This window comes from Meleagris gallopavo, chromosome 2 (genome assembly GCF_000146605.3).
Source record: "Meleagris gallopavo isolate NT-WF06-2002-E0010 breed Aviagen turkey brand Nicholas breeding stock chromosome 2, Turkey_5.1, whole genome shotgun sequence".
In the NCBI taxonomy this organism is placed as follows: domain Eukaryota; kingdom Metazoa; phylum Chordata; class Aves; order Galliformes; family Phasianidae; genus Meleagris; species Meleagris gallopavo.
The window spans coordinates 78,304,784-78,320,313 of record NC_015012.2 but is presented as its reverse complement, the minus strand read 5'-3'; the positions used below and the strand labels follow the sequence as shown (position 1 = coordinate 78,320,313).

At 39.1% G+C, this 15,530-nt stretch overlaps 1 protein-coding gene across 1 annotated transcript in view; it reads left to right on the top strand.

The window, feature by feature from the left end:
• SH3BGRL2 (SH3 domain binding glutamate rich protein like 2) overlaps positions 1 to 14,766 on the top strand; it is a 25,724-nt gene extending 10,958 nt beyond the window's left edge. Inside the window, exons 3-4 of the mRNA XM_010707701.2 lie at positions 8,949 to 9,029; positions 10,132 to 14,766. Coding sequence (XP_010706003.1) covers positions 8,949 to 9,029; positions 10,132 to 10,140 — 90 coding nt within the window. The 3' untranslated portion in view covers positions 10,141 to 14,766. The remainder of the gene's footprint in view (positions 1 to 8,948; positions 9,030 to 10,131) is intronic.
• The last annotated feature ends 764 nt before the right edge of the window (positions 14,767 to 15,530 follow it).

The following is a 15,530-nucleotide window of genomic DNA, read 5'->3' as shown; positions in this document are numbered from 1 at the left end:
TTTTCCTCCTCTTGGAAGCTGTCCAGATGGTTTAGTGTGTGTTAGGGTAAGCACTGATACACTGTCTAGTGGGCACAGCAGTAGAGGAAGAGATATTTGATATTTATTGTCCTTCCCTGAAATGCAATATGTGACTATCAACTGCATCAAAACAGTGAAGGCCTATAGACAAAGAAAATAGGCTGCTGAAAGGGGACAGTGTTCTCAAGAAACTATTCAGTACGCAGTCAAATACTGTTGCAGTGATTTCTCTGTACTGTTAAATTTCTGTCTTTTTTTTTTTTTAAGATGCTTTTTTTTTTATGTGTGTAAAATGACAAACTGGTAACTACTCCTAATAAGGAGAAAAGAGAGAATTTAAGAAATCTGGCTAGAGATCATTCCAGAGTTTCTGCTCTGGCCTGCCATTGTGGAGTTTGTTTTGCAGAGCTTGAAAGCTGTTTCTTTGGATCCTGAAGCAAAGTGACATAATGACCTTCCAGCATGACTGCTGTAGGGTCTTCAGTTCAGGAGCCAGGACAGCTGTGAGGCTAATGTGGTATCCAGCAAGCCTACAGACAGGTCCTTGCACCCTTGCATGGATCTTGTCCAACTCAACAACTTGGTGGTCCAGTTTAGCCTTCAGAAGAGTGATAATCTCACTAGATAAAAGTTCTAGTTAACTGCTCAGGTATTGTATAATGTCTGTTTAGATTAATAATTAATGCTGCTGAAATTTACTGTAGTGGAGAGAATAAATTTCTGCTGAGCACTGCAGTTTTAGCCTGAATTTTCTGCTTTTTAAATGTTATGTATAGCTGTTTCAAGTAGCAGGTATGTTCCTGTAAATTATCCCATCATTTAAAGGTAATAGCTGTCAAAGACTGGATACATTTTGAAGATATCTTAGTCTGTTTTCAGATACTATTTCCTAAGTAGAGTAATATAGAGTGTTTATGTAGTTTGAAGGAATTAAAGATGACCAGTATAAAATTAGAACTGTTACCGTAATATAGCAAAAAATACTGCTTTTTTTTTTTTTTTAATTACATTGATGTTCTGCAGACATAGGTCACTAGCAGTTTCATTTGTGATCTTAGCTCTCCTTTTCATGAAACTAAAGCTTCATATTGAGCCATACTTTTTTGGAGAAAAGGGGTTTATTCTTGAGTGGATCAAGACAACTTTGACTACTGACTTTTGTAAAAGACTCGGGCTAAGGATGAGAAAACTCATTAAGTAATACATTGAGAGTGCATAGTATAGTGCAGGATATGGATGTAGCAGTGTACTGGAGCAGTACCTACAGAAGGCCATGGCAGTGGTCTGGGAACAAGAAGAACGAAACAAGTAATTCACTACACCATTGTACCACTTGTAATCATGCTAATATAATTAAATTCTAAAAAACACTTTAAAGATGCAGCAGTTGTAGTTCATTTATAAGCAAACATTACATTAATTCACTGCAGTACCATTACAATTTGTGTGGCTTTCTTCTTTATTTAATCCCTTGCCATTTCTGTTCTTCCAAAGACCAAAGAAAACAAAGAAAAGGTTGAAAGATGTTTCTGACAGTCTCATTCCCAAAAGGAACAAATAGAAGAGGGGAATCAATTATTTTTCTTTCAGTGCTCTGAGATGTATCCTGATATCAGTACAAGTAAAATGTTCTAAGAGGAAAATCAACTAATGTAGTTGGCATGTCCATTGTAAAGTTATAGGTGCCTCGAAACAAGATCAGCTTGAAATATGTGCATGCAGAATTTCTGTGTAGGACATTTATTTATTAATTTATATCATTATACATTATACATTAATTTATATCTTTAAGCTGTGGTTTCTTGTGAGAGGGTGACTACCACAGTTCACTCCCTGGTGTTTCAGCCCCTCCCTCCTTTCAAACTCCTGTCATTGTCAGATTGGATAATATTGAAATTGTCCAAATGGCTTAACAACATGATAAATCATAGAATCATTAAGGTTGGAAAAGACCTCTAAGGTCATTAAGTCCAACTGTCCACCTTCCACCAATACTGCCTACTAAACCATGGTACACAGCTGGATCGTGTTCAGCCAAGTGTAGACCAACACCTCCAGGTCCTTAATCTCTTCACAATCTTTAAGCCATTCTACCCTAAGCCTGTAGTGTTGCCTGAGGTTGTCGTGGCCAAAGTGCACAGAGTGACTGGTTGCCAGCTGTATTTAACTCCATATATCACCAGTCTCTGGGCCCAGCACTCCAGCTACTGAGTCTCCAGCAAAAAGTCTACTTGTCCTCAAGCCACAAGCAGCCAGCTTCTCCAGTAGAATACCATGAGTGACAGAGTCAAAGGCTTGGCTGAAGTCTAGATAGACTACATTAAAGACCTTTCCCTCATCCACCAGTTGGATCACTTGATCATAGAAAGAGATGAAGCTGGTCAGCAGGACTTGCCTTTCATGAACCTGTGCTGGCCAGGTCCGATCAGTCAGCTTCCTGCACATGCTGTGTGATCTTACTCAAGATTATCTGTAAAGGTGCTGAAAAAAATTGCTAGAAGGTGCACAAAAGTGACATTCCTGTTGTCATCTATATTTCTTGGATGTACACTGGAATATTTCCTGCCCAGGTGGGCATTCTACCACTTTGATATCTTAATTTTGAGAAGCCCTTCTGCACTTGGACTCCCTATGCAGAGGTGAGGGACGTTAGTTCCTGGATATGTGATGACTGTGTACCCTTTTGTGGTTGTTGAATAAATGGCAAAACTAACAGCCTGATTTTAGCATGTAACTTTCCAAATAATAGAGCTGTAGCTGACATGGGCCTCCTTTTTATAAAAGCCTTTGTTTTTGGAAGCTACAAATGCAGAGATTACTAAAATAAGTATTTAGCCCACGGGAGAGGACTAACAAATTGCTTTGTTAAAGCTCTTTAAAAATCCTGTCCAGAGATCTTATCAGGAAGTTAACTAGAGGAAAACTAATGTTTAGACTGTCCCATGTTGTGCAGGAAAGATTTTCATAGTTTTGTGTATTTATATAATACTGAGAACACACGAGCGCATATCTTCATTCTCCAAGGAGAGCTGTGCTGAGTAAGGCTTTCCATTGTAATCCTAATCAGATCAGTGAATGAATGTCATCTGTCCCAGAGAACTGAGCTGTCCTTTTTAGGAAGGATGCTAACAGCTTGTTCTCAGTGGCCCACAGTATTCACTTGGTCAGTAGCAGAGTGCTCATTCGATGTGTTTAAATTATGAATTGCCCATTATTTCTTGTAAGAGTACCTTGGCTCTCTTATAAGAATAGAAAGGTCATGATCATATATATATAAAAAAAGTGATTGCTAAAGAGAAACAAGTTAAAAAAGCATGGCAATAGAGGTCTCTTTATATTCTGTCCAATTAACAATTAGACTTCTAAAAATCTGCATCAAAAGGTAGTGCAGGCTACACTTTGGCAGGCTGCTTGTTTTTCTACTTCTTTGTGTGGTGAACACCTGATGAACAATAAGAATATGTCTGAAATGTTTAACAAGTTCCCTCTTTCTCCTTGCAAATGAAAAGAAAAGTGAAAAAACTTGCTCTTTTAAAAAAACTTACTGGAAAGAATTTTATTCACTGTCTTTGAAACTGCAGGAGGTAAAATGTTCTCAATTCAGTTGCATTAGCGTATAGACAGTATCTGTATAATTGCTGACTGGCAGACAAAATTTGCTTTGTGCTAATGTTTTACTTTGGCCCAATGCCATCACTCTCTTTTATTATCCTTGAGGACAATTATTTATGCTGATCTACAGCATTGTCAATTTTTACTTTGATGTGCAGCAAATATTTTCTAGCAGCAATTGTAGTGTTATTTAAACAAGTCTCAGTTTACCTGGTTAACAAATTATCAGCCACATCATTTATGGCAGTGTCTGTAATCACATCATTGAAATGATCTGGTCTCATAGCAATAGGAATACAGCACACATAAGGAGTCTGCATTATCAAGATGCAGCTGCTCCTGTAGCCAGGTTGAGCTTTGTGAACAACTTGGTGGTTGCTGCTGAGAGAAGAAGAGCTACCCTGGAAGTGGAACTTCTAAAGAGCAGAGAATTCCCAAGGATCAGCAGCTTTCCTACCAGCATAAGATGGCATAAAACCCACATAAATGCCAGGAAGTAGTAAGGCATTTGTGTTGTAATAAGGCATCAAATCCCAATTACCAGAATGCTTGTCCACCAGGTCAAAGAATAAGCAGCTCTTGCTTCATGGTAGCATTTGGGCAGTGAATGTGAATTACCACCTGGGGCAACTTTGCTTCTGAAGACCTTTTCAACCACAGTCTGTCTCTATCCTTGTTGGAGTCACACAACAGGAGCAGGGAAAGCAAAGATGAGCTGTATGCTACTGTCACGAAAAGCCAGCAAGGATTTGCATTGCTCTGAAGGTGAGCAGTTGAAACTTAAGTATTGTTAGCTTTGTTTATTTTCAACAAAGCGAGAGCTCATTATGTCAGCTAATCTGTTCTCCAGTAGCTCCTCCTGCATCTTTACTGCTCTGGTGGTAAAACAGAGGGGCTGTATCCTGTCAGACTACTTGGTGATCAAGCTGCTGCTGCCTTTACAGATGAGAAGCTAAGTCTGAAGCAGTCATGTGGCTGGTATCCTGTTAAGAAGCATTTTCTGCCTTGAAATATCATTTACCAACCCCATTTGTTGTCCCATTGCTTTTCTATCCCCTCAAACCATCCAGAGATATATTTTTTTATCCTGCCTAGCACTCCTTATTCTCTGTAACCTTTCATACCCTCATCTTCATGATTTATCACTCATATTTTCGTGTCTTTTCAACTTTTCCAGGGGAATTGAGCATCTCTGTCATTGATTATTCATGTCCACTTCCCCTTTATTTTATAAGCTACTAAATTTGCCATGGTTTTATATGTTAATAAAGTGTAATTAGCAGCTCTGGGAAGCACAAGGATTGTAATAAGTAATACAGTCACATTTCTGTCTGTGCACGTATCTGCCTTTTGCATTGGGGCTCTGGGTGCCAGTTTGTCACATCTGTGCATTCTTTAGATTATCAGCTGATTTCTGAGTGCCTCCAGGGCATGGGTGTATCAGGGTCAAGACAGCACTACTCTGCTGACCCTAGCAAAGCCACTGTGCCTATGGACTTGATGGCAAGGACATGGTAGTAACCTGCTACTGGTAGTGAAGCCCAGTGCAGAGCAGGGAGCCATTGCCTTGCCAAAAATAATGGATGGTGGGTTACTTCATCTGTAGGAGTCCCATGGAGTTTTTTAAAGGGGAACCCCTTAGATTGCAAATGTGTTGGGCTCCTGCCTGACCTTAGCACCATTTTCCTTCCTCAGTCTCAGTCACTGTCTTTCTATTTGGCTCAAATATCCACAGACCTTCTCCTTATAAAGGTCAGGTGAATGATGGGATGTATTTAGAACATGTTTTCTTTCATATATTACCAGGAAAGCCAGAGATACTCACTTTGAACTCTTGCCACACACAGGAGTACAGCAAAACTGATGAGTCCTTGTGACTGTAGTACTTGAGATCACTTTTCTCAAAAATCTCTTAAGAAACTGCCTTACCGAAGTGATTTCTGTCAAATTTTATAGAGTTATTATGCATTTTTATAACGTTTTTTCAAAGTATTTTGAGGTCATATATTTTCATTGCAGACATTAATAAGAAAACTCCTGTTTGAAATTTTATTGCTGCTTTATTTGAAAGTGTGGTGCTTTTTCTTCCTAATCCACAGTAAAGCATAAAAGTGTCAATAGCATTATAGTGAGTTTTGTAATGCAGATATTTCAGAACATGGGAGAAATTTCTTCTAGCTGATCACCTTTTGGTTGTTCAATGTTCTGTTAATTTTAAAATGAATTAATGCATTGGGTTCTGTGCTCTTGCAATCATACTCTTAATTCAGCTCATTAGTTAACCTTCAGGGTCTTTATTTAGAGAGTGAGTCCAGATTTGATAGTCAGCAAAAATGTGGGATAGACTTAGGGGTTCTTCCAGAAGTAAAAATTGATAATTAGCACTTGCAGAAAGCTTTTGATGATTGGTTTCTGGAGGTTAATGTTCATACATACTGGTGCATCAGCCAGTCACAAAGTCACTGTCAGAGCAAGGAATGTAGCTCTAATCCTTATGATGCTATTTTCTGGCTGTGACTATTTCCACACCCTGGTTTTTTTTTCACATTTCTTATGAAAACATGAAAAGAACATGGTCTTAAGTGGTGATGGACTTAAAGCTGATTGAGACATCAGGATTAGGAAAAAAAAAAATAGGACTTAAAAATGTGATGCAAGATGAGGACTCAACTGAGCAGTCTGCTCTTGAATACTTCTGAGGCAAACAAGTCACTGGAGGCTCATGAAAACTGTTTGTGCTCTTGAAAGGAAAAAAAACAAACTCCTGGGGGGCTGTGAAAATGATGTTTGCCTTGAGCCAAGCAGCTGAAGAAATGCTTGCAGTAGCTGCCTGCCTGCAGGTTGCTTGCTTACAGTCTTCAGGTTTATAAAGAGTAGCCTAAGCCAATTTAAACCTGCCCGAATGCCAAAAGGGTGCCCTTATTTTTCTCACTGTGGGTTGTACTCATCTACTGCTTCCCTACCTTTGGCTCCAGAGACATGTGACACATGTAAGGATAAACCCAGGGTGAAAAAAAAGGCTAGTTCTCGATCATACTGTCTTCACATGTGCTTTCTTATACAGCTCATGCTCCTCAAGGCTTTTCATCTGCTTTAGCAGAGCCAGGCTGGATCCTTTTCAGATTTAGCAACATCTGTGCAATTTTCTGGTTTTATTCTTAGAAGTCAAGGGCTTAACTGATCATCTTTTGACAGAGCTGCAGTATTGCTTATTATTCATCTAGGTATTTAATGATTACATTGCTCTCTTTTCATCCGTGGCATTGTTGGGTTTGCTTCCAGTAACGTTTCAGCTCATACCATGGCCTCGTTGTGAGATCTGTCAACTTTATCTGGATTTACTTTGTGCCTATTAATTTTAGATATATGTTAAATCAGAAATTACCATCAGCTCATCACCCTCAAGGATTTTTCATTGATGGAAATATGCCTATTTCCTCTGTTTAATTGTATGTTGAATGTAAAAGTTAGGTTGTCCCTAAAAGTAACAAAGAAGGGACTTGTAACTGTCTCGAGTATCTCCATATGTTAGCATTTTAAAATGTAATGGTAATAGTTCTGTGCTCATAATGATAAGCAGCATCTGTCTGCAAGGTCTATTTTCCAATCCATGATGCTGATCCGTGCAGGAGACTGTAATTTCCTATGCTCCAGTGTGGCTTTATTCCTTCAGGCATTTAATTCCCCTGGCAGTGAAAGCAAATAAACTTGGCATTTCTCATAGGGCCAAGTGAGTAGGTGGCATTCATTGGAAATTATGTATCACACTTGGAGAAACATTTTTTTTGCTTCCTACTTAGGAGCTAGAAGGCAAAATGTAAACACGAATGATGGTAGGATAGGCTTTAGTAAACTTTGGTTGGAAGACAGAAGGTTCTTAATCTTACACACTATTATGGCCTTCCAATGACAGCCAGGTCAAAGAATTTTTCCTTTTCAACTAGAGCTTATTTTACTTAACTTACATGGTCCCCTGTGATTGTGGGTGGCTTGTGAGTTTACAGGTTCAGGAGAAGGCAGAGGTGGAAGGAAACAAGTGGGCAAAGCAGATAATGCTGGGCAAAAACTGAGGTTGAATTTCAGTGATAGCAGCACCTGTAACTGTTACAGTGAGAAATGGGTCTCAAAAACTAACAAGATCAGGAGATAGGAGCAAAAGGAACGCTAAGTTTTGAGGTCAGGAGCATTGCAAACCACTACCATGCAGATGGCAAGTATGTGGAGGTCCAAAGACTACCTGTTACTATTCTGTACTGAAAGTGTACATGTGCACAGTCAATATTTAAAGGGATTTCTCTTACTGGATACATTTAAGTTAAATATATGTAACTACTGATTTTAAATATTTAGAAATAATTGCTACGTAATGATGAGCACATAGCTGAAATTTCCTGACACTTACGTAGTATTTTATGTGTCAGAAGTAGTTAAGTAGGGTATTAATATTCTACTTTATAACCATGTGGAGGAGGAGAGGAGTCTGAACTGGGTGCTTTTATTGTTTGTCAGTGGCCATAGAGGAAATCTTTATTAAACTGCTAAGAAAACCTGAAACTTCCTAGTTTCTTGCTATTTGCCAATTCACTAAATTGTGCTCTGTTCTTCACTATTTCCCTTAAAAACTGAAGTCTATCAGCTTATCTGATGTTAGAAGAGTAGCAGTTGTCCTATGCAATAGTAGTAAAAGCAGTAGTAAGACTTTGAGATCAGACACTGATTTTAAGCAGCTCAACCCTAAAAGAAACATAGTTATGACAATGAATCTTTTTTTTTTTTTAACCTTTCTATAAAACACAATTCTTTATGGTAACATTTCATTTATAACCATGTGATGTGTCCAAATTTGAGATAAGATTGCTAACTTCAAAGGATGAGAGTTGTAGTGAAGTCTCTTCCATCACAGAAAAAGTGAAGAGGTCAGCTGGAGGTTTCCATGTTAGTATTTTGTTTGCTGAAATGCGTGTTGGAAACCTCATCAGAAGCTTGTTTGAATTGTTAGGCACCTAACTACTTAAAAATATATCTGCAATGAATTTCTTGTTCATACAAATCCATGTTTATATTTCTCTACCAAATGAAGTAGTGAAAGGTGTTTCAGTTAGAGAATATATGCATTTTTTCATTTCCTTTGGAGTTGGTGATGTCATTACCTTTCAGAATAAGTTTACATGGGAGAAAATGGATAAGTATCAGTATTTTCCAGAGCTTTATTACATATCATCCTTTACTCTGATACATAGCATGGGAAGATCAAGCAGGAAAACATGAATACAGATGTTGGCTCATCTTTTTTTTTCTTTTTTCTTTTCTTCTAGGATTATGATTGCTTTTTTGAATCGAAGGAGAGCAACACTGTCTTCTCCTTTCTTGGACTGAAACCTAGTTTGGCACCGAAGGTCAGTGTAATATGGCAGACTTTTCGTGGAATTCTTGAAATATTGAGACTGAACTTTCCTTAAACTGAATGAACTTTTCATCTAGATGCACAGCTACCGTGGTAGCTATTACTTCATGTTAATGAGGTAATTGAAATACAAAGAGAAGTAAAGCATTTAAAATAAAAAATAAGCATACACATATGAGGTAATTTGAGTCCTCACATAATGAAGTTTGAGAAGTATATTTTTGTGTCACATTATCAATGTGAATTGATAGCAACTGGCTTTTTTAACTGGACAGAGATAGTCTTGATCACTAGAATGTCTGGAACTTATCTCATGAAAATGTCATTGTGTTGGCTATATGGCCAACAAAGACAGCACTTACTGATTATGCATTATTATTTTTTTAAGTGCTGACTAGATGGAGCAGCCAGGAGTTGCAGAAACTTTATGGATAATAATTAAAATTTAAATAATACAAATTTGCAGAACAGAATACAAATCCAGTAAACATATTTCTGTTGAGGACAGTATAATATATGAGATTTTATTGTCACCTGGAAGCCTGAATAATATCTTCAAATGTCTATATAAGCACCCTTGGGCATTAGATTAGAAACATAGGAGAGGATTTTCTCCCCTTTGCTGCTGTAATATAGCTGTGGTTGGTAGTAGTGCTGCTTCAGGCCTGGATGGTAGCTCTTTGGTATGTACAGAGTTACTCTCCTGTCAGGAGTTTATTTCTGGACTGCCTGGAGGAGAGGAGTAGGAGGGAACTTCATCAGGGAACCACAAAAGCAGGTTATTTTGGCAGCATGCCTTGCTTTGGAGCTTGAAGAGTTAGTCCCAGGAAAAAGATGTTCTTTTGCTATCAGAAATAGCAGCTTGTATGCAGTTATATTCCCGGGAAAGAGCCTGCTATAAACCTGGAGCATTGTCATTACAAGCTTGGCTAGAACACTCTATCAGTCCAGTATTGTTTCAGAGGGATGTGTCCTTAGATGTTTTGTGGACAAGGGGTAGGAACATTCTATTGTGAGAGTTACAGACACAGAAAATGAATACGTATTCATAGCATTAATAATCTTTTTTTCCCCCTCTCTTTTCTTTTAAATAGGAGTCATAACCCCAGAAAACCTCTCTGAAGTATCAACAACTGCATCTTCTGGATGAATGACCCTGTTCTTTGGCACATGACAGCTTCACTTATGGATCACTGTGATAGAGCAAACTTGTATCCTTAGTAGTAGTCTGCTTGCTATAAGATGGTGCTCTCCCACCAATGTGGAGTTAATAAGATGTATATGAAATAGGATTAAGGCTGGGCTACGCATCTTCCTTTTTAAAAATACTCATTGATGGTAGCACTTCTATCTTTGGATTGCTTTTGCAACTAGCACTGATATTCTAATAGATACATAGGTTTAAAGATAAGAAGTGGAAGTGCAGGGCTTCTGTCATTCATGAATAAATTCATACAGACAGGTTCCTTATGTTTTTAATTCTACCAACTACTGTTTCTGAAATTACCTCATCAGCACAGTTAAAATGCCGGTGGTTATTAGAATGTTTGTGCTAACTACTATCCAGAAAAAAAAACTGTTGATCTTAACATCTTAAGATCTCAGTTCAAGCCAGTAACTGCTGTATTTTTATTCTACATTTATTTATTATTATCCTTATGCTAGATCATTTTTATGGTAAGAAACAACAGTTGCTAACCTTTGTCATGAAAACTTGATTTGCCTCACGATACTGGTTCTTTAAAAACAATTGTTATCATGAACGGGGTGCCAAAGCAAGATATTTTGACATGGTTCCTTTTCCAAAATAGTGTGAAATGCATGTGAAATCATGTGGTGAGGCTGTACTGCTTAGTTCAAAAGAAGAGGTCTCATAGCTAAAGATTTCTGTTATCTGTTTACCAAGAAAGATTAAACACCCAAAGTTGGACAGTTGGACTGTCTAAAAATGAAATTTTGCCAAAACTTTGAATTGACCAGTAATCAAACCTACATCTCCACCATTAGCCACATAAGAGTCAAAGAGATACTTTTGGAGAGAGCATTCAGTCCCCTATACTGGTAAACACTTTGCCACTGCCCGTCAGCATACCTGAGTCGCCGAGCTGTTGTCCTACTTATGTCCCCACGTATGGAACTGTGGAGGTGCCTCAAAGATAGTGAGAAAGCTGAGCATGTACTTTGCTGGACGAGGCCACAACAGTCAGCTCAACTGAGGAACAGGAGCCAGGTGGAGATTGTTTCAGTAGAACTGTAATGACAAGCATAGCAGATGCAAGGCCTGTGACTTGCCAATAACCATTACAAAACATGTTCCGGAAAGAAGTCAAATTGCATTCTGTGTTTTGAATCAAGTCTGGCTGTTAAAATAAGAGCTATGCTGCAAACTGTCTCATTCCTAAGTGACTTCATAATGACTGGATAGTGCTACTCAAACACACATCCTCATGTCTTTGCATAAATGAAGGACAACCAAGCCTTTTTGTAATCACGGAATCTCTGAAGCCCAGCTTCTTCTAAAAGGTGTCAGAAATGAACCCTGTCTGTGCAACAAATCTCATGTTCTATTAAAGTCAATAACCATGCTGTCCTATACGAGTTAGTTGGAAAGGACAACTAGCGATCATCTGGTCCAGCTTTCTATAAACCAGGACTCACACCAACACTATCTCAGGTCAGATGTGGGCTTGTTTAGAGGTGTTAAAAACGTCCAGAGATGGAGGTCTCATAACCATCTATTTAAGCAGTGCTGATGCTGCAGTAATCTCCTAGCATCCAGCCTGTTCTCCCAGGTAGTAACTTGTAGCTATTCCTTTGCTTTCTCTTCCAGCTCTCACAGGAAGAGTTTGGCACCACCTTTTTGTGACCCAAGATAGTAGTAGGATCCCAAGATAGTAGTAGGATACCATAAGATCACCTCTTAGTCATCTTGATAGATTAAACAAACGCAGTTTTGTTAAATTTTTGTTAAACTCTCTTCATAGACTCTGTGTTTCAGGTCTCTGGCTGCTTTGGTTTGGTGGAGGGCTACTCTTTCCAGTTTCTTCAACTTGAGAAAAAGTGGATAAAATGTTTCAGAAGTAGCACTCATCAGTACCAAGTAGTGCATTGCTGGCTTATGTCCAACCTGACTTTCATCAAATCCCGCGGTCACCACCTCGAGGGCAGAAATTTGCTTTCATCCTTTTCAAAATTCAGGAGGTTTCTGTTAGCCCAGTCTTCGTGGCTATTGAGATCCCTGGACTGAAGCTCTGCCAGCCACTCAAGTTCTCAAGTTCTATGTTGTTTGCAGTTTTACTGAGGGTACACAGTAGATATTTCTCCAAGTCCCTGCCAAAGATGCTGAATGATAGATTCTCAGATTTTGGACAAGACAGTACTCAAGATAATAGAGGTATGATTTGAGCGATGTTCATGACTACCAGTTTCTGGAGTAAAGAACAGGTTACCTTCCTTTTGGTGTTGTCTCAGCTACAAGCTGCTTACATCTGTGTGACTTTTCCCTTTAGTACAAAGGCAAGAAAGCTTTATAAAAGGAGATGTTAAGCTTTAAAATGATATCCATCCATAAATGTTTGGACCTTTTTGGTCTCTCTTTGGACCCTTGGGTACCTCCTCAGCTTAGCTAGGGGAGCTAGATGGAGCAAGAGCACACACAGATTTCATGTCCATGGTGGTATTTACTAGACAAAGTCTTGGTTAGAGCACCTTCTCTAGAGGACCCCTTAATGGGGGTTGATAACATTCATATGTATGTATGTCTGTATACAAGTGTATGTATATGCATTTTTAGGATTTATGTTGTATGTTGTAAGTTATTATTTCACTCTTGTCACCAATCCCATATTTTCATGAGACTTGACCTTTACTATAAGAGGGGAATGTGACACGAGATAGAGCTGTACATTAACAAGTTCTAAGTAATTTTTATTTTTTTTTAAGATTCTTTAACTTAGAAAAAGAATACAGATATAAATTGAGATAATTACACAGTTAATTACAGAGAAGCCATCCTGGATTTATCATGTACTTGATATATTGTAAACTTAGAAAACTGCCTGAAGTCCCACTTTTGAAAAAATCACACAAGTGAGTAAATCCACTTAAATAATCCCAGGGAAAATCCCTGGCAGTCTGTTGCAAAAGGCAATATCTTGCTGAATTCTCCAGGGATGAAATTAGTTTTACAGAATTCCTCTTGAATTTTGGTAATTGTAGAATAGAAATCTCCAGCTCAATGGAGAGCAAGTTCTGTTGCAGCCAAAAGGTGAAAGTAGCTTATTTCAGAGCATTCCTGTGTGTATAATCAGTTGTATGGTGGACAACACTAGCTCCAAGATATCCTGCTTGTTTGCATGGATTGGCAGTGTAAGTCCCTTAGAATGTTTGCTTTTGAATTACGAGCGGCTAGCTAAAAGCCAGAAAGCATATATGTTGCTTGAATGTGAATTTTGTCTGTTGTGCAACAGCCTTATTTTTGTAATTAAAGCAAGTAGAGTTCTAGTTTGTTACACAAGATGATCTGGAATTTTTTAAACCAGTTTTGTAATAATGAGATGTAACTACTGGATAATGGAAAAGTTCTGTGGAAATGAGCCATTTATTGAAAGAAATAGAAAATTCCTAATTTTGTTTAAGATATTTTGCATATAGAGGTGATCCCAATTTTTAGCTAATATTTGTAATTACCCCACTTTTTAAGGGAGAGAGTAGTGTGAGCTAAACTTTAAATATTTATACCTAGCTGAAGTGGTTGTGTGGGCCTATGTGCATGCACACGTTCACTGTATCAGTGGCTTTATAGAGATGTTTTTGCTTGTGCCACACACTGCTGGATAGTGCCTTGCCAGAGAGGGGACTGTTACTGTAGGGTCTTCTCAGATGTGCTCAGCTTTGAACTCACAAAGAGGTAGTTTCTATTATCACTATTTTTTTAATAAATCAGTATGTTGATTTTGTGGCCTGAGTCAAGAGACGTGCTTTGACTGTTTAGAATCAAACCTTCCAAGGAAGTGGATGTGGAATAAAGCCCCTAAATCCATCTTTGTGCTTTAAAATAACTCTCTTATGGAAGCATTGAGCAGCCCAAGTGTTATCACTGAAATGGAAGGAGGCTGCCAGCTCTTTGTGGGTTTCTTTGTTGTCCCTCCCAGTTCCCCCCACCCCTGTCAGGCCTTTCATTTAGGGAGTCCAGTTCTTGTTGGAATCCCGTGATAGCAAAGTGGAAGCCTGAGACTTCAGGCAGTGACTTGCGGCAAGAGAACTGCCTTCACAGGAGCACAACACTGGGATCTTCACCAGGTAGTGCCAAATCCCATCGGTTTTATACAACTTCCCCACTAGTTTCACTACAGCTTAATGTGCGCAGTGCAGGGAGATGTAAGCACGAGCTGCTTGCCTCTTCACCCTGAGGAATCTGGGAGGGGAAATGGAGAGCTGCTTCTTGAGGGCATTCCTTCAGCCAGGGCAGATCCACCTCATTCCTTTCATCCTGTTCTTTGCCTCATCCTCATATGCTTCATCCCATCCTGCGCAGACCTGTGTGCAAAGCTCCTGCTCCCCACCGCTTGTAACACTGCAAAGCAGAGCTGGTGCTCGCCTCGACACGGCCTCGGTGTTCTGTAGCTCGGCGCGGGAGGGAACACGTTGCATCCTAGACTGTGTACACGTGGAGTTTTAAATTATGTATTAAAACTGTGCTCGTCTAATAAAAAATGTAATTCGGAAAAGGCGTTTGGACTGCGTTGTGTGTGCCAATGAAAACTACGGCGAAACGCCGCTCTTTGTCCTTGCTGCAGCTCCCTCTGGTGATAGCCCGGTGCTGTGGCTTGGGATAATTGATGCTATGGAAACGACGGGTGGCTTGGCCAGCAGCTCTGCTGGGAGCTGCATGCAGCCCTCTCTATGCCACAGTGCCTGGAAGAGATAGGGCTGAAGGCTTGTTGTCTTTTTGCTGCTCTTAATTTGTGTGCTAATGAGAAGAGGAAGGAAGAATGTAGTTTGTGAAGAGGCAGAGGTGAATGATGTACTGTAGGAACTAATATAGCTCATTTACTTTTAAGTATGATATGAGCAGCACACTAATATGTTCATATATACAATTTTTATCATTTAATTATGCACTTTCTAATTAAAATTACATCTGAAGAGGATATAACTTTATGATAGAATCATAAGATCTTTTGAATTGGAAGGGACTCTTAAATGTCATTTAGTCCACCTCCTCTGCAATTAACAGGGACACCTACAGCTAGATCAAGTTGCTCAGAGCCCCATCCAGACTGACCTTGGATGTCTCCAGGGATGTCCCATCCACCACCTCTCTGGGCAACCTGTTCCGGTGCCTCACCACCTTCATCATAAAAGAACTTCTTCCTTATATCTAATCTAAATCTTCCCATCTGTAAGTCTGAAACCTTTCCCCCTGTCCTATCAGTACTTTCTGCCTCAGCTTCCTTTTTTAATATACCCCCAGTGCCCTCTATTTACCCAC